This window comes from Athene cunicularia (genome assembly GCF_003259725.1).
Source record: "Athene cunicularia isolate RWA chromosome Z unlocalized genomic scaffold, athCun1 chrZ_part2, whole genome shotgun sequence".
Classification (NCBI taxonomy): domain Eukaryota; kingdom Metazoa; phylum Chordata; class Aves; order Strigiformes; family Strigidae; genus Athene; species Athene cunicularia.
Genome location: NW_020799143.1, coordinates 3,013,856 through 3,040,915, shown reverse-complemented (window position 1 = coordinate 3,040,915; position 27,060 = coordinate 3,013,856). Strand labels below are relative to the sequence as shown.

At 40.2% G+C, this 27,060-nt stretch overlaps 2 protein-coding genes across 6 annotated transcripts in view; one reads left to right on the top strand and one right to left on the bottom strand.

Moving 5' to 3' along the window:
* The first annotated feature begins 55 nt into the window (after positions 1-55).
* Positions 56-27,060, top strand: part of IDUA (iduronidase, alpha-L-) — a 44,650-nt gene continuing 17,645 nt past the window's right edge. For both annotated transcript variants that reach the window (XM_026866207.1, XM_026866206.1), the window contains exons 1-2: positions 56-228; positions 3,113-3,253. In XM_026866207.1, the coding sequence (XP_026722008.1) occupies positions 107-228; positions 3,113-3,253 (263 nt within the window). In that variant the 5' untranslated portion in view covers positions 56-106. The remainder of the gene's footprint in view (positions 229-3,112; positions 3,254-27,060) is intronic.
* SLC26A1 (solute carrier family 26 member 1) lies at positions 6,419-24,207 on the bottom strand. Of its 4 annotated transcripts, XM_026866182.1 has the most exons (4): positions 20,795-20,867; positions 14,074-14,653; positions 12,669-13,319; positions 6,419-11,286 (listed from the first exon to the last, which is right to left on the bottom strand). In XM_026866182.1, the coding sequence occupies exons 3-4, from the start codon at positions 13,287-13,289 to the stop codon at positions 9,769-9,771; spliced, it is 2,139 nt and encodes a 712-aa protein (XP_026721983.1). In that variant the 5' UTR covers positions 13,290-13,319; positions 14,074-14,653; positions 20,795-20,867; the 3' UTR covers positions 6,419-9,768. The 4 variants fall into 4 exon arrangements, with proteins under 4 accessions (XP_026721983.1, XP_026721982.1, XP_026721980.1 ...); XM_026866181.1 differs by lacking the exons at positions 14,074-14,653; positions 20,795-20,867 and adding an exon at positions 24,128-24,207; XM_026866179.1 differs by lacking the exon at positions 14,074-14,653 and having other exon boundaries at positions 20,795-20,854.

The following is a 27,060-nucleotide window of genomic DNA, read 5'->3' as shown; positions in this document are numbered from 1 at the left end:
GGCTACGCTCGGCAAGGCTCGGCAAGGCTCGGCTACGCTCGGCAAGACTCGGCAGGGCTCGTCAAGGCTCGTCAGGGCTCGCCAAGGCTCAGCTCCTTGTGCCGGCATGGGGCTGCTGTTATGGCTGGTGGCGCAGCTGGGTGCCAGCTCCGCGGTGTACGTGGTGTCCGTGAATGTCGGGCGAGCCGAGCGGCCCTTGGAGCACTTTTGGAGGAGCACTGGGTTCTGGTAAGCTCGTACAGTCCTGCGGCCGGCGCCCGGCGGTAGGGCACGCACCGCTGGCATGAAGCAGCCGGGGAGAGAGCCGACTGCCTCAGCCCTGCTCAAGTAAAGGATTCCAGGGCGTGAGGACACAACCTTTCTGGAGGAACATAGGCGGTTCCGGGACTGCTGCTCGAGAGGCAGAGGGCCTGGCACCTCGCAGCCCTTTGCTGCCCAGCCTGTTACCTGCGTGGAGCTGGTCGTGGGACGTGACCAGTGAATGTAAACAAAGCAGATCACAAGATAGGATAGGCTAGTCGACCTTTCCTTTCTGACTTGCTCCCTTGCGTCCAGGACCCGCGAACCGTCCAGGTTCCTCTTCCACAGGACAGCACACACGTTGATGCTAGGAACTCATTCCATTTACTTTACAATGCTTTAATTGTCACGGTCACTAAATGGGCCCTGGCAAAGCTTCACTGCCTGTTCGTGCTAGGAATTTGTTCTTGCAAGACACAATATACCGCCTTCCTGATGTGGCCAGTGAGTCCAGTTGATCTAAGCTGGGTGGATGCGTGGGAGCATGCATGTGTCCCAGCTCCTCTGCTTCATATCCTGGTAGTGCTTTGCTTCTCAGAGAAAGCCCAGTCTTGCTGAGCTAATGGGTTGACAGCCAAGTTTTGCGAGATACATGAAGGCTTCCAGCAGGCTCAAAGGTATACTCCTCAGCCGTGTCTGTGTTTTACTCTAAACTGATATGATCTCCTTCATTTAGGCATACAGTGGATTAAATAACAGTTGTAGAAAAAAGAATTGCAACAGAGATGTAATCAGCAGTGTGTGCTTTGGACAAAAATGAATTTGTGTGGGGTTTTTTGTATAATGTGTAAAGGTTGTCTAAGACAAAAACCTAATTTTCCATTAGTTTTCCATGTTGGTGGAAAAACATAACAGGACCTAAAATAGATTCTTATGAAGAGAAATGGCTGTGCTTTCTAGATTTTTTCTTTTGCTGTTCATTTTTTGTTTCAAATTTTTGCTTTCAGTGTTAGCAAACATTAATGAAAAACTGCCTTAAAAAATAGTATGTTTTGCCTATTTAAACTGCAGCCTGGGAGACTGCAAGGCTTGATGTTCTCTTGAATAGGCACTTTCCACTCAGAATAGGAAAGGACAGATACTGATGCTACCACTAACAAAACCCACTTTTCTGCCAACTTTCTTTTGTTTCTCATCATGTTTTCTGCTAGATTTATTCTAGCAGACTGTGAATTTCAGTGTGTTTATTCAGTGTGGACTAAGCAAAAATAAGTGAATGCTTTATGCCTTGACTTCCATCTTTGCCACTGCTTGAACTGAAGCAGGTTAAAATCTCAGAGTAGTAGTAATATAGCACTCCTTCAGAAACAAGAGTTAACATTGTCCTTATTCACTGGAAAAATAAAGGAAACCCAAATGTCTGATGTGTTTTTAGTAAGAGTGTAATCAGTAACTTCTCAGTCTCAATTGTGTGACTTGAAGCAATATCAGGGAGGTGATTTTTAAGTGTCTTGTATGCTGGTGAAGTTGCACAGAGGGGCTCACATGTGCTGACTGATTTTTATGAAGCCCTACAAGGATGTAACCTGTGTCAAGAATTGTACTTAAAGACATGGGTGCAGGAGATAGGTTAATAGATGGACAGTACCTTATCTGGGACAGAAGTTTCATCAAGTTCTTACCTAGGTGGGGTCAGGCTTTTCCAGCCTTGTGCACATATAGTTATACGTAGCAGGTTCATTTAGGGGCAGCCTTGGAGGTATGATGTATATGTGGAGGGGGACAGAGGAGAGGATGACAGTATTATTTTTCCCATCAGAGTTATAGTCAGCATAAGAACTGATGCACCCCTCAGAGGAGGTAGATTGCAGTAAACAAAGCATAAACTATTTTAGTTTTTCACTTATACAGTTAGTCTGCAGTCTGTAGTTAAGAGTACAAGTTCTCTCTGCAGTGTGAAGACATGTGGAAGTATTTTACCAAATCTTGGGGTCAGTGTTTTATCTTTCTTGTAATACAAATGCTTTAACACTCAGAATTTGCATGTTACTAGGAGGCTTAATGAGAGTCTCTAAGGATGCCCACACCCAGTGAATTGGGCAGCATTCTAAGTTTCTGACTTGTGGAGGGTGGGGGTGAGATCTCCCTCCATCTTGAAGCTACTTATCTGTGGAGATAGAGGCAGCAAAAAATTGCCTCAATATTATGTTAATTTTTGTGGAGTAAGTAGACACCAAAGTCATGCTAACATGATCATTGCTGTACAGCAGTGAGCAGGTTAAACTGCTTGCAGCATCAAGCATAGAAACCTTAAGCCACATACTCCTGTGCTTCCTTATGCTTAGGGGTGAATGTGGAGGCCCTGAGGGGTCTAATTCTGCTTTTAAAAGTGTAGCTTCCACAGCAGAGCAAGAGTTGATGTCATTGCATGGACTTCATCAGGAAGATCAAGCCCATATTTGTGCTATTACAGACCTCAGGAAGTCTGACTTCCACTCCAAAGCTTAAAAGACACCGAGCTTCTCTATCATTAGTTACTCGGAGCCAATTGCCATTGTATGGCTCCTTCAGGCCACCGATGCCTGAGATTGTTATCTGTGCAGCAATGACTGCTTATAATACCTTCCTTTGGGCACCACAATGAGATGCATCCAAGTTATGTTTCACTTTGCCAAACTACATGTGTACTCAGTTAGCCCCAGATGACCTGCAACTCTGTTTTGCTTTCGTCTCATGTTAGACAGTGCTTCTCATGCCAGGTTGGATCTTGCAGGTGGTATAGGGAATTAGCTTACAGATCTTTGGATACCCAGTGGAGCTATGAGTTAATATTTCAGTGTGCTGTTTCTTTTCTGTCCCTCCTTTCCTGAAGCCCTCCCTTACCTCACAGCCGTGCTGACCTATTTGACCTGAGCAAAGACCAAGAGATGAACCTTGCCTACATTTCTTCTGTTCCGTATGGTGGCATTGAACAAGTTCGAATTCACTGGTTACTGGAATTAGTTGCTCTCAGGTAAGCAAACACCTCAAGTTGAAATCTGGAAAAAATGTGACACATTAAATTGTCCAACAGGTGCTCACTTTAATATTTATCATAGTATAGTTGCAAGCTGGACATGTCTTTCCTTCCTTGGAAGTCAGATAAGTGCCAGTGGGGGAGAATCAATGTGAGGATGTATGAGATTAAGAAAGAGAGAACCTGTATTGAGAAAGATGGAGCTAACCTTCATGCATTACATCCTAACAACAGATTAAGGAGCAGTTTACGGTTTCCTTTCATCTAAAGAGTCTTGTGGGTATGCTGGTCAAGTTTTACCAAGACCATCTCAGGTCATATGCTACAGTCATTCTACATCTCCCCTGCTGCCATGTTCAGGCCTCAGCGTCTTGATTCCCAGTTGTACCATGACCTTTAGAAACACCTCAGGTGAGCAGAGATGGGTTGCATGCACCATTGCATGTACAAGTTCTAGTGCTGCTTTTTTTTAACTGTGTGTATCTTTTGTAAAATGCTTCTTGGCACAGCCTTGAAAAGAGAGTCTGGAGACTAGAGAAGTCTCCAGTGGTTCCTTAGGCATGGAAGAATTCTGCTTTGCAGTCAGGGCATCTGTGCCCAGTGTTATGGAGAGAAGTCTCAACTGGATTCCAGGCAACGGCCATTCCTGGAAATCTGTTTTCAAGACTTATACTGAGTTTTACCACTGCTGTTCCTTCAAGTCCAGCCAAGTTTGGTCTTAGTGCAGTTACACCAGCAACTACTCAGTGCTGCAAAGGACTGGTGGGAGAAGCTAGACTTTGAGAGTTCAGTTCCTGTCCACGTGTACCTAGAGCTCCCTCTGCCTGTAGATCTGCTTTTAATATTCAAGTCACAGTGTTAAACTCCCTTTCAAGGTTAGATGAGTCTTTAGGAATGCATTGGAATAGGGTGATAGGCAGAAATTCAGTCCATTCCTTACCAAAAAATTTCAGGTGGCAGTACTGTCCCAAACAAGACTTCTCACACATCCTGTTAGGTGATTTGCTAACCAGTAACCATTCTAAGAACAGTTCTGAGGGACTAGAAAGATGGCTTACTTTTCTGTCCTTTAATTTAGGAGATATGATACAGAAAAAAAAAAAAGTGTCACAAAGATTAAAACAAGCCTGAGTTATTTAAAGGTCCAAATGAAAGCTGCCACTATTTTATTACTATTTCTGTCTTCGTACCACTTGGGAGTTTATTTTTGCATTCTGAACCCACGTATGCACTGCATCAAGTGACAGGTAGTGACAACTAAAACTGTGACTTTAGTTAATACCAGTTAATACCCTCTTCCAAAAGGATTCTCATAGATAATAGCATTTCTAGTGCTAGGGAAATACATGTCCTCTGTGAGAACAATGTTGGATTTTCTTGCCTTTCAGGTCCCATTTAGTTCAGCTTAAACACTCATAGCAATATGCCCAGTGGAAAAAACAAATACAGATTCCAAGATCAGGAGTAATTTGTCTGTAAGGAAAGACAAACCATAAAAACTTCAGCAACAGTTGTAATATCTCTTTGAGTTCTGCCTAGCTCAGGCTGTTGCTGAACTGAGCATATTCACAGTCCACATCATTACTGCATCTGCTGTCCCGAACACAGGAGGATGGGAATTTACCAGTTGTAAGTTTGGGGAAACAAGAAGGGGAAGAAGAGCTCAGACTCTGAAAATGGGATGTTAGCGGAGGAGTAGTGGGTTTCAAAGTGTACATTCAGAACAGGAGAATTTTTCTTCCTATTAGGGTGTGCTCATGTATGTAAGCTTGTTTGGGAAGGTTTTCAGAGGTTCTGTATACAGATGAGTATTGCATCAGTACTCCAGAGCTGTCTCTGTGTGTTAGTCTGTATGTGAATATATCTGGTAACACAGTTCCTCCCTCCCATCTTTACCTGTGGAAGTTTCCCAGTAAACACCCTTTCCTGTGCCTTGTCTCCCTCTCTTACTGGGCTGTGGGTTTTGTACTCACTCTTGCAGTGACTCAGCTTCAGCAGGGGCAAGGACAGCTGTTCACAGCTTACCACTGCTGGAGTCCCTCTCTAAGATCTCAGAGGTTTCTCCTGAGAGATGGCTTGGGTTTTTCAGGTTTCTGTAACCAACTGACTTACAGGAAAATCAGTGAGTACCTTTGAAAAGAAAGTAGCCACATCTACACTCAAAGGCCAGAATCCTTCCTGGCAGCCTGTCTCAGCTGTGCAACATGTTGGATTGTGCTTTCCAAATGATTGAGGGAAAGAAATGTGTCTGTTCTGGATTCTACTCAGCCTTCGTAGGGAATGATGCACTGAGTCCTTCCTTGACACAGTCAAAATTCTAGGAGCATGGAAACTTACCAATCAAGCAAGAAACCCCAGAGAAGCTGTAGTACCTCAAGGGTAGGATTTTAACCCACTAGCCTCAATATTTAGCTCAGCTTTGACATGTAGATATTAGAAACTTCACTACTGCTTAGAACCAAGCTAAAACTGCTCATTTTGCAAAAATGTGCATTTGTCAAAAGCAAGAAGACATTTAAGTTGTGGAAGGACAACCAGTGGAGTGATTGGCAGCAATGGTTTTGAAAGGAAGAGAGCAGGGAGCCTGCAGATAAACACTGGGATTGAAAGAAGCAGCAGGGGCACAAATGCAAGTCCAGATGGGAGGAGTTCAATGCTAATGCTGAATTGCATGTATGTGCAATTCTCTTCCTGAACCAGTGATTCCCGAAAGAACCGAAAGGGCTTTTGAGTGAGAACCCTGTAACACCCAAACTGTGTTATGTCATAAGGTTGGTGAGTAAGGAAGACTTCTTGGAAGGTGATGGTGGGGACTTGACTGAAGAAGAGCACTTAAAGGAAATGGAGAACTAGGAGATACTACCACTGTCTGGTGGAAGGCTAATGGAGACAGGCATTGCTTTTCCTCACAGTTGTGCCATCTGTAAAAAGGTACCATAAATGTCTCTCCTAAGAAGCAGATGTGCTCAAACAAAAGACCGCCACCTTCCCCTTCTCGCTTCTATAACGCTCTTTCTTATTATGTCTTCTAATCCCCCAGTGTCAGTGCATCCCTGTATTGTAACCCTTTTTTAGGACAGCAAACCCACCTCTTACGTTTTTCTTTATTCCAAGTTATCCTGTTATTTCACTACCTGTGAAAGGGTACCATGAGGCAAACTGTTTTCAAAGAACTGCTAGTTTTACTTTCCAGCCAAAAGCACACATATTTCTCTAGATCATGTGACAGAGGAATATTCATAGTTATAGGGGAACCCAAGGTGTCTTTCATGGACTGGACAGTTCCCTGGTTGTTAATTACCAGTGCCAATAACTTACAGCCATTTTGACACCTAGAGCACACATTCTGGCCATGCTGCTCTAGTCAACAGGAGAGTTTGAGGTGATGATTCCCAACTCTTTGCCCAGCAACATGGGACCCACGCAGTCTGCAAATTGAGAACCCTTTCCTGTTCTTATGTAGCAGTACTAAAGTTTGTGGATACATGATATATACAAAGCACCACAGTGAACAAAAATATAGTCAATCTACATGATGGATATAACATTTCCTAAAAAACATATAATTATTTTATTTCAACATTAGTATTAACCTTGTTGGAATTACAAGCCCATCCCCAGCTCCTCCAGGTCATGGTACCTAATTCCTAGTAGAATAGGAGAGAAGAGAATCAGCAGTTTTTGACAATTTCAGTCTTTGTACCTTTAATCTTGGTATAATGCAGTATAGCAAACATAAATGTGCCAGAGAAATGCTTACTTTTTTAGTTTCCTTAGAAATAATTTACAGTGTTCCAGCATCCCTACACCATAGCACTGAAAATTGTTTCCCTGCTGTGTCTGACATTGTCCAACACAACAACTTGATTGTGAGCCAGCTCTGCCAATGAAACAAACAGAAAATTGTTTTTATGGTTTATTCTGGTCAGTAATTTCTTCCTAGTAGAAGTCTTAAAGCTTACCCCACCTCTTATGCATTGCCAGGTTTCTTTGCTTAGGTATCCTTTGGTGCCATTCTTAAAATAAATATGAAAAAGAGCTTTCTGACTCTTAATTTCTCAACCTGCTGGGTAAGAGAAGGGCAGCCTCTTTTCATTTTTCACCAGACTGTTGCAAGGATTAACCTTCCATTGGAATATCTTTTTTTTTTCTTCCTTTTAAAATGAGATTCATCTAGAGTTAAGGGTATTTCTGCATTTTTTTCCTTTATGTTCTAGGCTGGTAGCTTGACCCATAAAGATAAAAGAGGTCTGGATTGCTAGGGTGTGTGTTCTTTTGTACTGAAACAATTTTAGTTGAATACCAATGACAGCTTGCTTCGGCATGATAGCCTAAGAGTGTGTATATTGATACTGTCTGGCAGTAACTCCTCTAAACCCACTTCCTCATGCTAGGCCCTGTCAGGACCTTAAAGGAGAGGTCAAAGAATGGTTACAAACAAAAGCAGACACAAAGCAATACTTTGTCCTTGGGCTCTGGTCATTTGCTTTTATGACAGAAAGAAGCTAGTCATACCAAGTCAACAATTTAAAGAATAATGTAATTGAATTGTTTTATGGCAGGAAAATGCTGCCAATGGTCTATTCCTTAATCTCTTGACAGACATTTCTGTCAGCTTTTACTTCTCAGGCAGTGCTCACAGTGTGCAGCTGACATGCTTTTTTATAATGAGTGCATGTAAATGACAGTATTGAATCAATTACCTAATATTGTGCTATTCTCAATCCCTGTGAAGACATTTTTAATTTTGTCTTTTGGGAATGCACTGCTTTTTCTTTAACAAAATATTTGTTCTTGAAAGCCAGATACACTCTGGGGCACCTGGAGAACCTGAGTTTGAGTGTTCCTTCGTTCAGTGACCTGAAAAGTCACATGATGTGTTGATCTAACTTCTTTAGTTTTTAATAGCACAGCAGAAAAATGGCTTCTGCATACATGGAACCCATTTCTAGCGTCTGCTAATTGTAAGAGGCACAGCTGTTACTGAATTTCCTTCCATGCTTGGTGCTGTCTGTGAACCAGCTATGAATAAGGAAAGAGAGGGCAGCTGTCCTAACTTTTGTGCAGGTAATTATAAGCTTGAGTATGAGAGAGGATATTCTGTCAATGCCGTGGGCCAGAACACTGAATGCTAACTGCGTGACAATCAAAATTTAGATCTATGTTTATCTGTAAAGAGAGAACATGCATATATAACAACACAATCTGGGGGTGTCATTTGACACACAGCAGACTGAGTAGCAGTGAATGCAAATTATTATAGAAGGTAACCCAGCTCTGGAAAGCATGGCTTAGAGGACCTCAAATCAAATAATAATATAATAGAAGAAAAAAAAAAAACCAACAAACACCAAGATGTTTGTAGTATGTACAAACTGGTGGAATTTTTCCAGCATGTGGGGATACACAACTTGAAAAGAGTTGCTTCCTTCACGTGGCCTAGGTATGCTACTGTAAAGCTTCATTAGCATTGCATCAGAGAAGACCAGCCAGGCAGTTCTGACTGACCCATCACTCCCCTTCTAGGCACATCACAGATTTAATCTTCGTACCCTACCCTCTTTTCTCCTGTTTCTCTTTGCACCCAGGCAGGCAGTTTTAGGAAGAACATGTTGTACTGTATCACAGTTCTGAGGTTTCATGTTTGCTGGCCCTTATGTGTCCCTGAATTGGAGTTGCATCTGCCCACCAGAAGCAACTTATTTTTACATGATGGTAGAACTACCTGAGTGTGACTGCCAATTAAAGCTATTAATTTTTCTTAACCTTGATTATCCTCTTACTAGTTACAGAATTGTACATCAGAGTCATATTTCTTTCAGCAACATTAAGGATATCACAATCTTCCGTAACTAATTACCGCAGAATGAAGCCAGTAACACAGCAGTAATTTTTGAAAATGATGATTTTGAAAGGAACCTGTGATGGATCATGGGTTTTTTTTCTCCTGTGGCAGGTTGTGTCATTAAGCCTGTGTAATCAGGATGGAGAGACATGCTACATTCCACAATATTTTACACATTTTATTTGTATGGAAAAAGTGGGAGTTGTTTAGGAGTACATCTAGAATGATGGAAGGGATAGGGCCTTGCAAGCCAGAATTTAAACCATTATGTGTCCAAGATGCTAGATTGATTATATTTCATGGAGATGGCTTAGCCCTCTTAGCACAAGCCAGCCATTAAACCACTGGGAGAGTCAGCTGACACTGGGCTTCCAGCACAACGGTCTTACGATGTATATGTTGGGTTACACAAGGTCATGGCACAAGGTGGAAGTCAATCCCTATTGTGCATCACCTGCACATAATAAGCCTGTTCTGTCCTGGTCCTGGACTGCATCCCCAGTGGCTGTTCTATGTGGCATCTAACAAACAGCAGAGCTCTTCAGGGGAGAGTGGTTTGTAGGCCCATTGCTGTACACAACCAATGGCGTGTCTGATAAATTAATTGTTGCAAACTGCCCCTCCCCATCTGTCATTTTTGTAGTGAATCATTAAGGAAGAAACAGGATTAAACTGAGCAATCTGCTGGAAGCTTTTGGTCTTTTGCAAACTGCACAGCATTATGTATACTGTAGAACAGCATTTCCTGCATGCTTCCAAAATCTTTCCCAAAGTAACCTCCTCTTTTCAGAGAGTCTGTCACTGTGGGATTGCAGCAAGCCAGGAGAACAGAAATGTTTAAATCCTTGTAGTCTTTCAGGATTTCCTTTAGAGTATTAACTCCAGTAGTGTCCAAAAAGGAGATGGAAGAGCAATCTACAACAAGGGCTTGGAAATCATTTTGCTTAGGAACTAGTTGCAGAGTGGTTTCTCTGATGCCCAGTCCATTAGCCGTTCTGTGATCTCCTTTTTTCAGATGCTGCTTTCCCTTCTCATATTTCTTCCTTCTAGCAGCCTCTAGGTTAGGATCTAAGTTAGTCAATCTGTACAGAGATTTTAGGAAGTAGTTTCTATTTGCATAGTAAAGTGGGGCCTCAAAACGGAATATTTTGACCTTTGGAACAGAAGAGAGATTTTCATATTCTAAGTCATCCTCATAAAAGCTGGTGTTTTGGATCTGTCCAAGCAGGGTTGTCCGTGGTCGCTGTGTCCGAACAATGATGCATAACATGGAGAAAACAATGCCAACCAACAGTCCTATTTCTGTGCTGATCAAGGCAGAGGCAGACATGGTAACAACCCAGATAAGTGTGTCCACCTTATTCACATGGTACCTTGCTGGCACATCTTGGAACTTCCTCAGGGCTCCTCGGAGGCTGACAATAATGATACAAGCCAGGACACACTTCTGCAAGGAGTAGAAGAGAGGTGCCAAGAAGAGCAGCACCAGCAAAACCACCATTGCACTAATTACTCCAGAGACTTGAGTCTGGCAGCCTGTAGATGTTTTGACGAGTGTTTTTGCCAGAGCTGCACTGGTTGCAAAAGAGTGGAAAAAAGAAGGAATGATGTTGCAGAACCCCACAGCAAACATTTCCTGATTGGCTCGGATGGTGTAAGCATATTTCTTTGCACACATTTCAGAAAGGGATACAGTGAAGACAAAGCTGACTACAGCAAGAGGCAAAGCGTCTACAGCAACTCGGAGCATTAAGTTGAAATGTGGTACCTTGGGGGGAATAAATCCTGTTGGAATAGCTCCAGAAACACTGGATGCATACACTTCATTTAACTTTCCGTAGTGTGACACCAGTGTTGCCACAACAATAACTACTAGTTCTGTGGGAAGAGGAAATTTCAGCTTATGCTTATACCGATCTCCCAATTCCTTAGCTGTGACCAGCACCATGATACAAATGGCACTTGTGATGACATCACAAAGGTTAGCTTGAGAAATATTCCGGAAAATGTTAATCCAGGTAATAACAAGCATCCCGTGCCCTTGGCTACGTGGGATTTTTATTCCAATCAGATACTTCACTTGAGCTGTTAAAATGGTTAAGGAAGCACCAGTTGCAAAGCCATCTAGTACAGACTCAGATAGGTACATAGATACAAAACCCAGACGGAAGATTCCCATTAGAACCTGAGGAGACATAGGAAAAAAAAAAAAAAAAAAAAAAAAAAAAAGAAAGATGAGCCTTAGATGGTGCTGCAAATAATTAAGTACAGATGGGAGAGAACTTTCTGGAGGCACATAACATTTGGTTATTTGAATCTTAAAACAGCAGTTACCAGTTGATGTTTCTGGTCTGCTTTTAAAACATGTGATTCCTTTTACTGTTGTGGGATATTACAAACCCAAGAAGTGAATAAGGAGTATGAGACAGTTAAACATTGGTCTGAAGTGACTCTACTGAAGTATCTTGTCTGAATTTTATTTCACATGCAAAACAGCAGTGGATCCAAAAATACTTCTGTTATACCAAAGCCAATTTTCTTTTTTCCCCTCTTAAAGTGAATGAAACAGCTGTTGCTTTGTAAACGAGCTTGAATGTCAACAGCTAAGATCCCTGCTTTAGTGGCACTGTTACATTAAACGGCTTTTAATTTTAGCCCTGTTAACAGAAGCGGAAGTGAACCACAGACAGCCTTTGTGACATGCCTAAGGTCAGAAGTGACAGAACAGCTCATAAACTTTCCCAGATCACAGGATAATGTCTTTAACAGTTGGTTCTCCTTCCTTTGTTGGCTTTGGAAAATACAGCTTCACAAGCGTGTTTTTTTGTTGAGAAATGTGATCTGAAATTTCTTAGTAAACAGGAAGATAGCTAGTTCTTACTTAATTCATATATATATATATATATACACACACACACACACACACACACAATTAATAGGTAAGTATGTGCATCATGCTTCCTTCTGTGTTCTCTTGACATCCTTGTGATGTTGGCAGCATGTTGATAGGTCTCAAAGAGTCCAGCACAGCCATTGTCTGAAAAGTAGGTTAGTCAATTTGTTTTCCTTCTTGTACTTTCTGCTTCTGAATTATCTTTGGACAACAGTTTGGTAGAACATAGTACTGACTATCAAAACACTGAGCAGCACATTCTGAATGTGTGTGGAAGTAGATGAGCGGGTCTGCACCTTTCTTAAAGTATCTAGAGTAACAGAATTCATTGTTGAAGTATACAGCTACCTGGGCATTTCCCTCATGGTAAGATCTGTAATGCATTCATGGTCCCGTGAAAGCAGCAAGGCCAAGAGGCAGTAGAGTTTCAAAACAATGTTAATGGTGTTGCAGAAAACTCTTGCTTTACCAGTGCTTTACCTAGTAGCTAAGAAAATGCCTACCTCATGCTTTCTCTGAGTTGCCTATAGTTAGGCTTCCTGGAGAAAACAGTCCAAGGTCATTCAAGTGAACTGATACCATTTCTCTCATTGAAATAGAGTCAAACTAAAGCTAAGGTCACTCGAAGCTTTAGGAACTTCATACCTTGCCTCTCAATGTCAGCAATCACTTACCTGATACACTCCAGCCACAAATGTCAAAGCTGTAGCAATGCCAATAGCGTAGCATTCTTTCCCACACTCAGCATTCATCCCTCCAACTGTAAGGTTGAAGGCACTTGAGTTGGACTGACTGTCATTCTGCAGAGAGCCATCACCCCAGGCTGATGGGGCATCATCATTCAAGTCAAACCCAGCCAAGAGAAGTTCTCGGTCCACAACTTGTCCTACCATTAAGCTGATCAAGCTGAAAATGCCAACTGAGACATGACGGGATGTGCCCATTAAGAAATAGATGATGTTGGCAAAGAATGATGTGTAAAGACTATAAATGGGCTTCAGACCTGCCAGCAGTGAGTATGCAATTGCTTGGGGCACCAAAATGATCCCAATCACTAACCCAGACATAACGTCCCCCCAAATGTACTCTTTGCATTGGTACTTGGGAAGCCATCTTAAAACAGGAAGGAAGTCCATGACAAAGTTCTTCAGCTTCTTTGGGGTGCAGGAGCAACTCTTCCTCAGCTTAGCTAGCATGACTTCTTTCCTATTAATCTTGACACGAGTCCTTCTTTCCATGAGAAAGCAGGAAGAGGTGCTGTTTTCCATCCTGGTAGCCTCAAGCGGTCTTTCCATTGTCCCAGTGTTTACTTCATCTGTGTGTTCCTGCAATGTGAAGAAAATGGCTGTTAGGTTGCAGTTCATTAAGGTTTTTTTTAGAAAGATGCTTAATGCTAAAAGTTTATCAGCTGATTGTGCTTTTAAGGAAGCATTATCCCAACAAGAACAGCACCACAAGGCTCTAGTGACACATTACACTAAGAAATAAATCTGCAGATAAAGCCCTTTCTTGCAGACAGTTAGGAGTACATTTGATTGAATCCCGTTTGTTTTACTAAGGAAAAATAGAATTAAATTAGTTGTTTCTTTGTACAACAAATATTTTCATCAGCTCTTCCAAATGCTTTATCACAGATATCTCTCTGATCAGAGGCAGCACTTGATGGTGTGAAATAAACATATACTAATGAGGCAGGCTATGATCTTTCTAATAGTGCATCTTGTAGTCATTGATCTGGAACTCACATGTGGTATAGTAGTCTGTCACTGCAGCTGTCCTTAATGCACAGGAGAAAGATTTTGCTAGTAGAACCTGTAAAGCAGTTTTCCAGAGAGGAACAGCTTAGTCTTATACAAAAATTTGTTCACAAACCATTGATGGATTGATGGAAGCCAATACATAACATGAACCTGTTGAATTGTAGATTGTTTTGATGTGCAGGTTTCATTAATTAGTAAGTATTTCCTCACAAATACCACTTGGGCAACATGTGGACCATGCACCATGATGGAATCTGTTCCCATCACAGAAGAGTGCTACATGTTAGTATTTTCAAGTTTAAGCCCATAGTTACCGTACCTTTGCTCTCCAAGGAATTCGATATAACAAATAATTCTGTGGGCAGCAGAACAAACACAATGGTGTTTCCTGTGGTTCTCCTGCATGTCAGTTTTCTGATACATAAAAACTGGGAAGATTTGTATTCTCCAGATGGAGGTGCTTTTGGTGTCTCTTACCTGTATGAAAACAACTGTTTTCACCAAACAATCTCTGCATTTTTACTCAACTGTCAAATTAAGCTGAAATTAACTTAGTGCATTCATAAATCATTAGGGGTAGGTGGGGACATGACTGAGGAGCAAAACAGTGTAACATGCAAATGCCCTACCTTAAACAGTTTAAAAGTAAGAATAGGAGCAGGAAGGTGGAATATGTCAGAAATTTGTCAGGTGGCAAATCTTGCTTTCTAGTTTGCAGTGGAAACGAAGAAGAGACTTCCAAGAGAGGATGTCCATATATATAAGTACTGGGAGATAATGAATGACTCATTCTGACCTAGAAGAAGAGAGTATGTGCTAGTACAACAGTATGCAGAACCTCCAGGGAAGAAGAGCTTATTAAGCCCAGCTTCTCCCAGTGTCATAAACAGCCAGGATATCTGCAACAAAGATTTTTGGTGCAAAGATTATTAGGTGTGATATTGCAATATAATGTCAAAGCTTGTCTTCACTTACAAGTAAAAGCTGTTTCTTTCCTCTTTCACTATCTAGAGACAGAAGCCGTACCTATCAGTTTCCTAAAGCTTGTTCACTGGACAGTATTCTTTTGGTATATTTTAATGATGTTAACAGTTAATAGTAAGTTTAGACTCAAAGTCATCATTCTCTGTAAATTTCTTTTTTTTTTTTTTTCTCTTGAGAAAAGTATTTTGATTTGTTAATGTTTGGTAACACCCAGTTAAAGTGCAGAATTCCAAGCTGAGAAAAATCAAAGGGTTTATGAGCCCAACTGGAGGTATAACTGATAAGCAAAAGAACAGATTACCAACAGCCTGTAAGCTTTTAATCAGTAGCACTCCAAATAAAGAGTGGATTATTATAGTCTTCTTTCTATCCTGCTTAGAATTTTTTTTCAAGATTTTAACAAATACCTTTTGCCAGCAAATTGAAAACAGTAAGAAGACATGTATCTGTACCTAGTGCAAAAGTCTTGAACAAGTTCCCAGGTATTATTTTAAATGACATAGTGTGATTTGTAAGTTTAACTGTAACTTGAATCAGGATGTTTTAAGTATTACGGCTACATAATTCATAATTTGGTAAAAGGCAGAAAAGTGATTATCGTTAGAGATGTGTGGACTGGTTGTCCAAGTTGAAAATGACTTGCATAGTAGTCTAAATATATTTTAAAATTCAGTAGATTTCCATCCATTCCAGTGACATTAGTTTTTCACTCCCACTGTGTAAGTTTGTTTGTTTGTAAGTAAGGCTTATTTCTGTCATAGGGAAAAAATAATTACAATTTAATGTAATTACTTAGAAAGATTGATGGCTATTTTTTAGCAGTAATGCCAAATTTACTTTAGACTCTAATGAACAGTGTAGTTATTCTAGGCAAGATCTGCTTGGACAGGAAATAGGTTGGATCTAGTCTTTTTCAGAATGCAAAGGTGAGGGAAAAGATAAAAGAAGTTACAACATCAAGAGAAATACTTAAGAGCATATGATTAAAGTTTACCAAATACAGAATGCTAGGAACTTTAATGAAGACATCATTTTTAAGATGCAAAATACCAGCACTTCCTGACTTACCTAAAGTAGTTTAGAGAATGAGAGGCTTGTGCATGAGGACAGCAATTCCTATTTGAATACCACTCACTTTTTACACGCAAGTGAATTCAGACAGCCAAGAAATAAATACAGCGCCCTTGTTCTACATGCTTAAAAGCTAGTGGGCAGTTCAATATCCAGTGAATGCCTTTGATAGGCTACATTAAAAAGATTTATTCTTTTTTTGTACACTAAGATCATATATTTAATTGTACAGTTTTTGTCTGCCTATCTAAACTCACACAATTTGCTTGCAAGTAAATCTGTATGTACAAAAAAATCCTATCAAAATTCAGGCATATGCATTTTTTGTGCAGCTTCCTGAGCGATGATAACAGTTTTTAAAACATAAGATTATTGGAATATAATTTCTCTGGAAATCGGTTAAGAGATCTTGTGTATAAAGGGTAATTTAGTAACATATCTTGGCTGTACTGCCCTGTTGGATAAACAGAATAGTAACTTTTTGTAAAAGCCAGCAACAAAAAAAAAACCCAGTATGATAAAGCATGTATCTTCTCGGCAGTTTTGATACATTTTAGACAAAGAACCCTTCCTGGTGGAATAAATACATTTAACCTAAAACATAGCCAAAAGCTGACAGAAGGTCATTTTCTTCAGTTCTTTTTTTCTCCTGAAAATAAGAGTTTCCTTCCTGTAAGCAACCATTTATTATCTAGATACATTTTCAGAATCCATGTGAAATGAACATGCTAGCTGTAAAACACTCAGCTCTAAAATGAGATGTTATTGGTTTCCAGAAATTGTTAATGTTTAGAATTCAATTGTTGCTTTTAGAACATAGTAAAGCCACAGCAAATAATGGAAAGGACATTGCTACCAGCAAAACATTTTTTCAGCTGTGTAACTCAAGAATTCTTAAGCTGTGATGTCTGCAGCTCAGTAATAATTTAGTTGCTTCACCTGAAGAAAATGGGATACCACCATGGCTGTGTGCTATTCCCTGTACATTTGTGAGCTTAGCAGTGAGCTTTCAATGCTCTTGCCATCTCCAAAGACAGGAGGATAGAGAGCATATCTATCTACTCCTGTGCACATGATTAGACTCTGACTTTCTGATTCTGGCACTATGACTTCATCCTACATCCTTGGTAATGCTCAAGCAATATTCAGGAGCCCTAGGGGTGTCAGTAAAGAAATTCTTCTATTAGTTCCCCAAACTGACCCATTTTCAGCTTGGTCTGTACTAAATTGCTTATTAGAAAAGCTTTGACCTGTATTTCAGTCTCCTTATCCCCCAGAACTTTACAGAGCACAAAGTTTGCATTTTATTCAAGGGAAGGCATCCTGTCACTGTTTTCAGTGGGAATGCACTGATGAAGCAGCATATAGCACAGAATGTGTCTATCCATTGCATTTGACTTTGGTATGGGAACATTCTCAACTGTTTAATACAAGTGAAAGTTACTTACATACACAGTCATATACATACCAGCAAAAGCAAAAAGCTTTTAAAAAAAAAATTTCTGCTTGAGCAGAACCACTGTCTGAGCCACTCATACCTTCAGATTAAATACAGTGACTCAGTTAACTTATGAAAAAGAGAAACAAAGCAAAGAACCATTCAAGCCAAACAAACTGCCAACTTTCCAACTGGCCTTAGTCCCACCTTTCTTCCTGCCTTTTCACTGTGCCAATGACCTGACAAAATCTCTCTGCAGGGGAGGAAGCATTAATTACATGTTCAGTGAGATTTCTCTTTGCAGATTCCTTGGCAAGCAGTTTCTGCTGGTACCATATATAACCATTCTAGCTGGATGAGTTGTTCATTATGAAACAGCATAATCCCCAGAAAATTTATTCTTTTGACATCCTTTTGTCTCCCCTTCCTGATTGGCCACCAGAAAATCTGAAGCTGTATCTCTAGAAAGCCCAAGAAGGAATAGGCAGGATGATCTCTCTGTAAGCTAAGGAGATCTCTTAAATGCTATGTTTGGGACAGGAGTCAGACAGTGTATCACAAGTCTGTACTAGATCGACAGGATCGAGTGCACCCTCAGTGAGTTTGCAAATGACCCCAAGTTGGGTGGGAGTGTTGATCTGCTCGCGGGTAGGGAGGCTCTGCAGAGAGACCTGGACAGGCTGGAGCCATGGGCTGAGGCCAACTGGAGGAGTTTCAATAAGGCCAAATGCCGGGGGCTGCCCTTGGGCCAGAACAACCCCCAGCAGCGCTACAGGCTTGGGGAGGAGTGGCTGGAGAGCTGCCAGTCAGAGAGGGACCTGGGGGAGCTGATTGACAGTTGCCTGAATAGGAGCCAGCAGTGTGCCCAGGTGGCCAAGAAGGCCAATGGCATCCTGGCTTGTGTCAGCAATAGTGTGGCCAGCAGGGACAGGGAAGGGATCTTACCCCTGTACTTGGCACTGGTGAGGCCGCACCTTGATGACTGTGTTCAGTTTTGGGCCCCTCACTACAAAAAGGACATTGAATGACTCGAGTGTGTCCAGAGAAGGGCAACAAAGCTGGTGCAGGGTCTGGAGCACAGGTCGTACGGGGAGCAGCTGAGGGAACTGAGGGTGTTTAGTCTGGAGAAGAGGAGGCTGAGGGGAGACCTCATGGCCCTCTACAGCTGCCTGAAAGGAGGTTGCAGAGAGCTGGGGATGGCTCTCTTTAACCAAGTAACAATCAATAGGACAAGAGGGAATGGCCTCAAGCTGTGCCAGGGAAGGTTGAGACTGGATATTAGGAAGCATTTCTTTCCAGAATGGGTTGTTAGACATTGGAATGGTCTGCCCAGGGAGGTGGTGGAGTCCCCATCCCTGGAGGTGTTTAAGAGTTGGGTTAACATAGCGCTGAGGGATCTGGTGTAGTTGGGAATTGTCAGTGTTAGGTTAGTTGTTGGACTGGACGATCTTCAAGGTCTTTGCCAACCTAGATGATTCTATGATTTTAGATTGCTTGCTCTTGCTGAGGTAGTGATTGCACGTGTAAGTTAGGATAGAGCCCTTTATATAGTTTGAGCCAAGTGATACTTGCAGTTTTCTCTGTGTTCAAACTGTGAAAAATGAGCTAAAATCTAACATGAGTAGAGCAGGTTTTGTATTTGTCATCTGAATTCTTGCATATATAAAAAAAGTAAAAAATGAGGGAGTTTGTCTCAGAATTTGATTTAAAACACTTGTAGGTGTTAAATTAAACTATTCCTGTTACTCACCTTTCTGCCTCTAGGAAACCTCTCTTGGTCTCTAATGGTTATGACTACATTACTGTTCTGATTTTGAGCTTTAATACAGTTTTGGAAAAAATCCCTGGTTAACCTCATTTGCAGTGCATAGATTCAATGTACAGAGACTTGTTAGGCTTGCAGACCAGATTTTCTTCAGAGAAAAGTACCCAGAATCTCTGCCCCAGTGCACTCTGATCCTTTATGGGGACATAAAAATCTGAGCCAGCAATTGATTCTTTGGAGAGATTTGAAGAGATAGGGTGAGGACATTCAGTCTGTGGGACCTCACTAGTCTGATATAATATCCCCTGAAATGCATATAATATAATATAATATAATACAGTACTGCTTCTGTACCTACTCCTTTGATTTATTAATCTGCTTTTGTTGTGCAGAAGTGTCGACATAACCTATGAGTTTTAGAAAGGATCAAATGACAAGACAGAACAAGTCAAATGAATGTTTCTGTCTTGCATAAGCTATTCTAATTTCGGCTTTAGAGCACAAAGCATTTTCCTGTTGAGTGTCCATGTTATGCTAATCCAAAAGTGAAAGAGGAGAAAATATTACAGTTTATTGGTCTGTACAAGTCAGGAAAGCCAGGACACTATTCTTAAGTCCTCCAGAAATTAACTCTGCTGTACTAAGGAGGTATTCTGAGAGTCAAGTAATATTTAGAGTTGTATATTTCTAATTAAAAATCTCCAGTTCATAACTTCTACTTCCAGCAATAAATTGATCAAGTATTTCCAAAGCAAGTTAGGCTCTTTCACCTGCATTCACCAGCAGCTGTGATTCAATTCATATTTTCCCAAGGATTCTCAGTTTGGTGTCCAGGTGAGTAAGATGACAGCTGCTGACATGTAACAATCCCTGAGGAGATGAACAGGCTACAGTAGAACCCATGCAATCATCATTAGCTGTTGTTAAGGCTGACCCATCAGATCATCCTTGGGAATGATCAGACCTTGGAAATAAATAATCAGGTAGTTTCACTGGTTCTTCAGGAACTTTCATTCAAGGGTTCCAGAATGTGCTTATCAGATATTAGCAGGCACTCTAAGGCAAGACTGTTATTCTTCTGGAGAGTCCTAGGGCATGACCAGTAAAAAAAGATTTTTTCTGCGGTCAGAGAGCATTCCTAAAAATCAGACCCTTGAAAAGGGAGCTGATCCAAAGTGAAAGCCTATTTTTTGAAAAAAATCAAGTCAGCTTTTCAAGACCTTAGTCATTAGTCACAAAGCTGAACATTAAGCTCTGTTTTCTGCCCTGTGGCTGTGCTGGACTTTGCATAGTCAGATTAAGCTGTTGTAGAAAAAAACAAATTCATATCTCATGCTCATATTTTTTCCTGTTGCCTTCCCTTGTATCTTGGCTTTACTACACACAGTAAGAACAATATTTTGGAAACCCTCTTTCATATTCAATCACTAAGAAAACGCTCAGTTTTAATAATAATTTAATACTTTGAGAATAAACTTCATATAGGCCACTTTTCTTAAGTACAAATAAAACCTAGCCAAATGGCTGGTCTTGAATTCTGAGACCAGATTTTGCAGGAAAGAGTAATTCCATGCCAGTTGCAGCTGACTACATGTTTTACAAATGTCTGCCCAGTATCTACCTTAAAAGCAATGTTTGTGAAGAAAAGAATAATGACAAAACTTAAAAAGCAACATCAATGTGCAAAGTAACTGAAAAGAGGCAGTTTTGCACCTCTGAAAACAGTCAAAGAACAAATAAAACCTGAGTTCAGAGGTGTGGGTGGGGAAGCAAATCTCTTACCTGGATAGCTTTTTGACAGGAATGTTCAGCTCTGGCTTTGCACATTGGGATGAATGAAAGTCTTCAGTCAGGCATTGCTCTATTTGCATAAAGTATAATTATTAGCTAAATATTCCTCAAGGGAAGAATGAGTAGTTATGGAGTCTTGAGCTTGCTGCTTGTTAGCATGTTGTCACTTGTACTGCTCTGTCAGCTTGGATATATATGCGGCACTTGCTGAGGATTTGAGTTTAAATGATGTGTAAGATTATTAATTAACTAACGCTGATCCAAAAATTGTGCTGAGTTTAGGCTAGCACTTCCCTGACCTTTGAAGCTTCTTCTCATCTGAAATTTGATCTGGTTTATGCATCCTCATATAGCATTAGCTTTTGATTTTACATATTCAGGGTGAGAGAATAGAACTGCCGTTTTGCCTGCGATTTGTGCATTCTGCAGGCTGGAATAACTACTGTTCTGCTCAGTGCGTAGGATGGGACTGCTGGAAGTCAGAGTTCCGTTTGTACATGTCAGCGCATTCTGATCACAAGATCTCTGTTGCTTGGGTGTAAACCAAAGACTGTAAAATGTTGGCAGATCAGCAGGATGAAGACTGACTTTCTGTTCATTCTTTGTAGAGGTATATAAAATGATCGGGTCCCCTCTCTGTTGCCTTAGATCTTTGGACAGGTGCAGACCTATCCAAATGACCATAATCATCCATCTCCTCCTCTCAACAAAGGTGATAGGTAATGTTTAATGGTTAGTAAGTGGTGTAGATTAACAAATTGGGCACAAGGCCAGGACTCACAGGAACTACCTTCAGTTGGCCTACAAGCTAAGGGATGATGAGATGTGTATGTTTCTCAGCCAAGGAAGAACATGAACATGCACGCAATAAGAATCTGAGATGAGAGGTATGAGGCCTGAAAAAGGCCGTGTTGATCGATAGACAATGATGTTTCCTCCTTCCCTGATAGCAGGAGTTCTTGCAGGGTGGTCCAGTGCACAAGCATATATATCTATGTGCTTGTAAGGTTCTAACATTGTCTGTCATCCCGGCGCAAAAAGTTGTTTGCTGCTTTTTAAAAATAAAAAGAAAACATGAAAATTATGGAAATGAAACGTCAAAACACCAACATGAGGGTGGAACAGAAAGGGAAGTGCATCTCACCTCTGTGATGCTAAACTAGTAATCGATTCTTAAAACTGATTGTTACCAAGAACTCAAACTTGGTGACAGTAGTTGTGACATTCTAATCCCCAAAGCTAAAGAAGGTCATTTAAGTCTTAGTAAAATCCTCTTTCTCACCCCTTACTGTAGAAAGTCTTGTCAAGCATTCCTGTCCCTTTGCCATTCCCAGCATAGCTCTTAGAATAAAAGGGAAGCATAATGAATTTTGCACACTCTAGTGTGTCTCTTTGATCTTGTGCACCACAGAATAGAAAGTGCCTTTATTATTTCTGTTAAGTTCTTTTCAGGCCTGAGGGTTTGTTTTTTTTTTTTTCTTGAAGATAAAGTGACGTAAACTCAGTCTCTCAAATTTGTCCTACCATCTATTTTACTACCTAATTCTTAGAACCAAGAGTCATATTCTCTAATGACCTCTTAAAATGTGCATGCCAGTTGCTTCAGGACCAAAGTAAGCTTGCATACTCTGTTCTCCTTTACAACATGTTTCCAGTATGTGGAAACTCTGCAACTTCTATTATTTGCAGTCCTGGAATTTGCATAATAATTGTGTTTTGCCCCACTTAACATTTTTTTGAAAGAGACCTCTCTCCATTTCTCTCCAAAAGCACTTTCCCAATATCAGGCTCCTAAGAATACTACAGGATGTTCAGGTTGTTACTTGACCCCTACCATGCAGAGTTGTTTGTAACTGTTTTGCCTCAAGATAGCCTAAAAATAACACTTCCAGAAGTTAGCCTAAAAATAACACTCCCAGAAGTTTTAAAATAAAGAAATTTAAAACTATAGTTTTAAAATATGTGAATGCTATTTAGGCACAGCACCATTCAAGTGAGGCTAAATACCTCTTGACAGGACAATACTGTATGGGAAGAACAGCTACAAAATGAAAGTCTTGTATTCTGTCTCTGGGAGTTGTGAAAATAATCTAGTTTTGAAAAAAATACATTTTATGATGCACAAGCTTTACTTAACATACAGAAGTACTGACAGCAGAAGCTTTATCAGTGCTTTAATTTATGGAGATGCTAGTTCACATTCCATAGCATGAAGACATTCATTAAGGCTTCAGTCCAGCAGCAGTTCTGAGTGGGAAGCTCCTGGTGTCCTGGTTGAGTTCCACTGACACTAACCAATCAGGAATAAGTTCTAAAAGGACTGCCTTTCCATGTCAGATGCTCTCAATATGCAAATGCTTGTGTATTTAAGAAACAGTAGTGATGGGCCAGAATAACCAAAGGCATGCTGCAGTGAAACACAAGAATAGAAACTACATCGAAAAAAAAAAAAAAAAGACCACTGACCAGTAATTGAGAATTTACAGATGATTTTCCTTTGTGTGGGTACTTACCCTTATGAACCAGATGCCTAGTATTAACTGCAAAAGATTAAAAGCAAAATCTACCTGAGAGTATTTATGAAATAAATGCTGTAGAGATAAAATATATTTGGCTTTGTTGACCATTTACTTGAAGATTTCAGAAACAATTCACAACATTACTTCATATGATTAGTATCTGGTAACAAAATTATATACTTTAAAAAATACTGTTACATTAATCATACAGGGAAGGTTAATCATAGAATCACAGTTGAAAGTGTTTGTTTACTGGGCTACAATCTATAACACCAAATCTTCAGAACTGCAAATGTAATACCCCTGTTCTTCCTTCCGTGCAAGTGTTTGAAGTTTGTGAATCCAGTAAATTGTAAAAAAACCTTAGGCTTAATATCTACATTATTTAAAATGCCCTCAAGCCTTAATTAGTCTACAGTTTACCTTCATGCTATAGCAGTCAGGTGATGTGCCTAAAAAGCACACATTTGGTTGCTATTTAATAGAAAGGATGGGAGAACTAAAAATAAGCATCCACTCTTTTAAAAGCCCCTATGTGCTGTGCCTAACTTTCCTTCTCTAGCTGTGGCAAGTGACCAGTGCAGCTGAAAATGATGTGTATATGGGAGGGGAGAGACATGTTGTTGATTAGCTTTTCTAGGAAAAAAAATAAAAATCTTCTGTACTCTCTGCTGCAGGAGAAACTCTGCGATCTGCAAAGTTCAGTGCAAATGTGTATATTCAAAACCGAGTAAGACTGTCCTTTACTATGGATCCCTCCTTCTGTTTCCCACTACAAACATAGAACCAATTGGTTAGCACTTACCAAAGGCACAAAGTAGCTGCAGTAGTTCCACAACAGATTTCTTATCAGCACACAGTAGCACTGTTCCTCAGGAGCAGTTTCTGCAAGAGTAGCTTAGAAATTCTGTTGTGATATAGTTTGGGTCTGTCCAATGATATTACTCCAGTGGTGTTTACAGTGAGATAACATAAATAAATAGTAGCATTGGAAAAACTCTGTCCTGTAGTGTAATCACAGGTAGAAGATAAGCTTTAAATCATTACATTATAGGGACTGGTAATCTCTTCCTTCTTACTCATCTCTGCTATTCTGTTTTAATAGAGCCAGTTGCACTATGTGGAAATCGGGTAGGAGTGCAGTCCTGACTTAGCTTTAACAGCTTTAGTTTACTTCAAGACAAAAAAATACTCTAATGTGTTAAATGGGATTAGGATAGACAGTGTGTGGAACTGCTCTTAATACACAGTGTTGACCTGTCCATAGACATTAATGGAGTTGTGTCCTTTGAAAAAGGCTTTTTATTAAAATGTATCATGGAGGGGGCTTGTCTAGTAAGTCTAATGTCTAGGAAGACTTTTCATAGCTTCAGCTGCTATTGAGTGTAAAATGTCTGAGCTTGTCTGCCTCATAAATGAAACAGCCTGTTGTTTTATTCCTAAACAGCCGTAACCGTGGAACCAAAGCCCACTTATTGATTGGTTTAGGATGAACGTTACTACTAATATTTGTAAATCTTACAGGCAGACAGTGTAGCAAGGAATACTGAAACTTCTTCATCCATTCCTTGCATTTATGTGTAATCTTAATATGCAAAACCCGTTTTTATGTGCAAAGAAAATAGAGGATTTCTTACTTCATTGTGAGATAAATTTTCATGTTTCATTAGCACAGAACGTGACAGACTTTTACACTGAAAATAGGGGTATTTTTCATATTAGTGGAAGTTGTTTGGAATGGGGGAAGAAAGAAGAAAAATAGATTATACATGAACACAAAGACTATGGAGTAGAAGAGCTATTGCTACCATGTTTAATAATATATCACTAGCCTAAACTGTAATGCCAAAACCAGGTTCAGAGTAGAATTATCAGCTCTCAGTTTGGAGAGACATGTAGGTCTGCATGTCATTGAAAACTGTATATAAATGCAATTGGTGATTTTTACCTCCTTAATTGTAAGAAGGTTTGCTACATTTTATATTCAAGAGCGAAGAGCAGACACTGGGATGCCATTTAAAGAGCTGCTCTTTCTGGATTGGGTTGTAGTGCTCATTTGTCAGTTCTGATGTATTCAGAAACCACTCATCACAAAAATTCTGCAAGATTCACTCATCACATATTCCTTGTGCCTTTTCACCATCATAAGTTATTAAACATCGGTAAATTAAGAAATTAATTTGGTATCGTTTAGTGAAGACCTATTTTTTGTTTTGTATATAAATGATGTATTCAAGTTAGACCTACAGTTACCTGTGGACAGGCAAGGATTCATACAGAAAGACACACCTGAAAATACATCTGCATTGTTAACAGATCCAGGAGCAGCTGGACTTCATCAGACACCATGTGCTATCTGCACTTTAAACATAGAGAAGTACATCAGCTGGAAAGGCTGGCTGCAAATGTTCACACCTTCAATATTTAGCTCCATGTTCTTTTCTTAGACTGTTAGTTGTCCCATTACATGCTACTCAATACATATCTCACCAAGTGGAAACAAGTTTTGAGAACCCTAAGATGGAAAAAATTAAACACCTGATAAAAGTAGCACACTGTGCATTAATGCAAAATTACAAGTCCAGTTAGAGCATGTGAGTGTAACCTGTGAGCAACCTGAGTGCTTGCAAGATGTACAGAGCAGACTAAGTAGAGCATTATTGAATTTGATTCTTGTTACACACTTGGCAGCTTCATTCCAACTTCCTGTTGTGATATTACACAACAGTAAACTGTGTCCTGTGCTATATTTGGATTCACATACTATATTTCCTCATATTTGGACTCTATTTCCACATAAAGCTAATAGATAAAATAATAGAAGGAGCATAAGCAGAAAATAAAGATGTGAAGATGAAGGAGGGATAACAGTACTGTGAAATTAAATCAGCCAAATATGTACCATTGAGACTCTTTACTGACAGTGCAGTATTAGGCTGGTTGCTTGAATTAGAATGCTGGATGCATGCTGAGAACAGTTCTGCTGCTGCTTTGAAAGAAAAGTTCAGTGACAGCTTTTCCAGGCAGTGTCAGAAGGAGTTACGGGCTTGAAACAAGCTTGTTTTAGCACTTGGTCATCATTTCTCTTACTTGTGCATCTGAAAAGGCACCCTTTAATCTTCATTTTGGATTTAGGCTCACTATCCCCTCTTTCCAAAACTTTTGCTTATAGATGACATTATTTGGACTTCCATCATCATGGACAGCATAAAACCATAACAAACATTTTCCTTGTAGCAATGTGTTACGCAGGAAAAAAGCACTTCCCATACATCAAACTCAATCAGAAAGAAAAGTGTCCTCTAGCAGCCCAGCTCACAAATAGTGACTGATGCTACCTTTCAGTCACTGACCAGACCTTTAAATTTGTACTGAAGAATCTATCAAAAAGCATTTTCTGCTACTGGATTTGCTTTATCATTATTTGATTACTTTCTTTTGTAAATGAATGTAGACATAACAGATCTCAACAAGGGATCACAAGATCTCACAGCGGTCTAAATTATCCATGCCTAGATGATCTGATTGGATATGTTCACATGTCTGGAGAGACCAGATACTAAAATACCTTATGCCTTTGCCTAGATTTCTATGCTTTCATATGCTGTTTCCCCTTTTACATCTTGAATTTCTTTTAAAATGGAGGAAATGGAGGGAGGTGGGGAAGAGACACAACAGTCTAACAATATTTTCCTAGCAAGCTAACTCACCTCAGCACAGGAAGCTGTTGATGCTTTG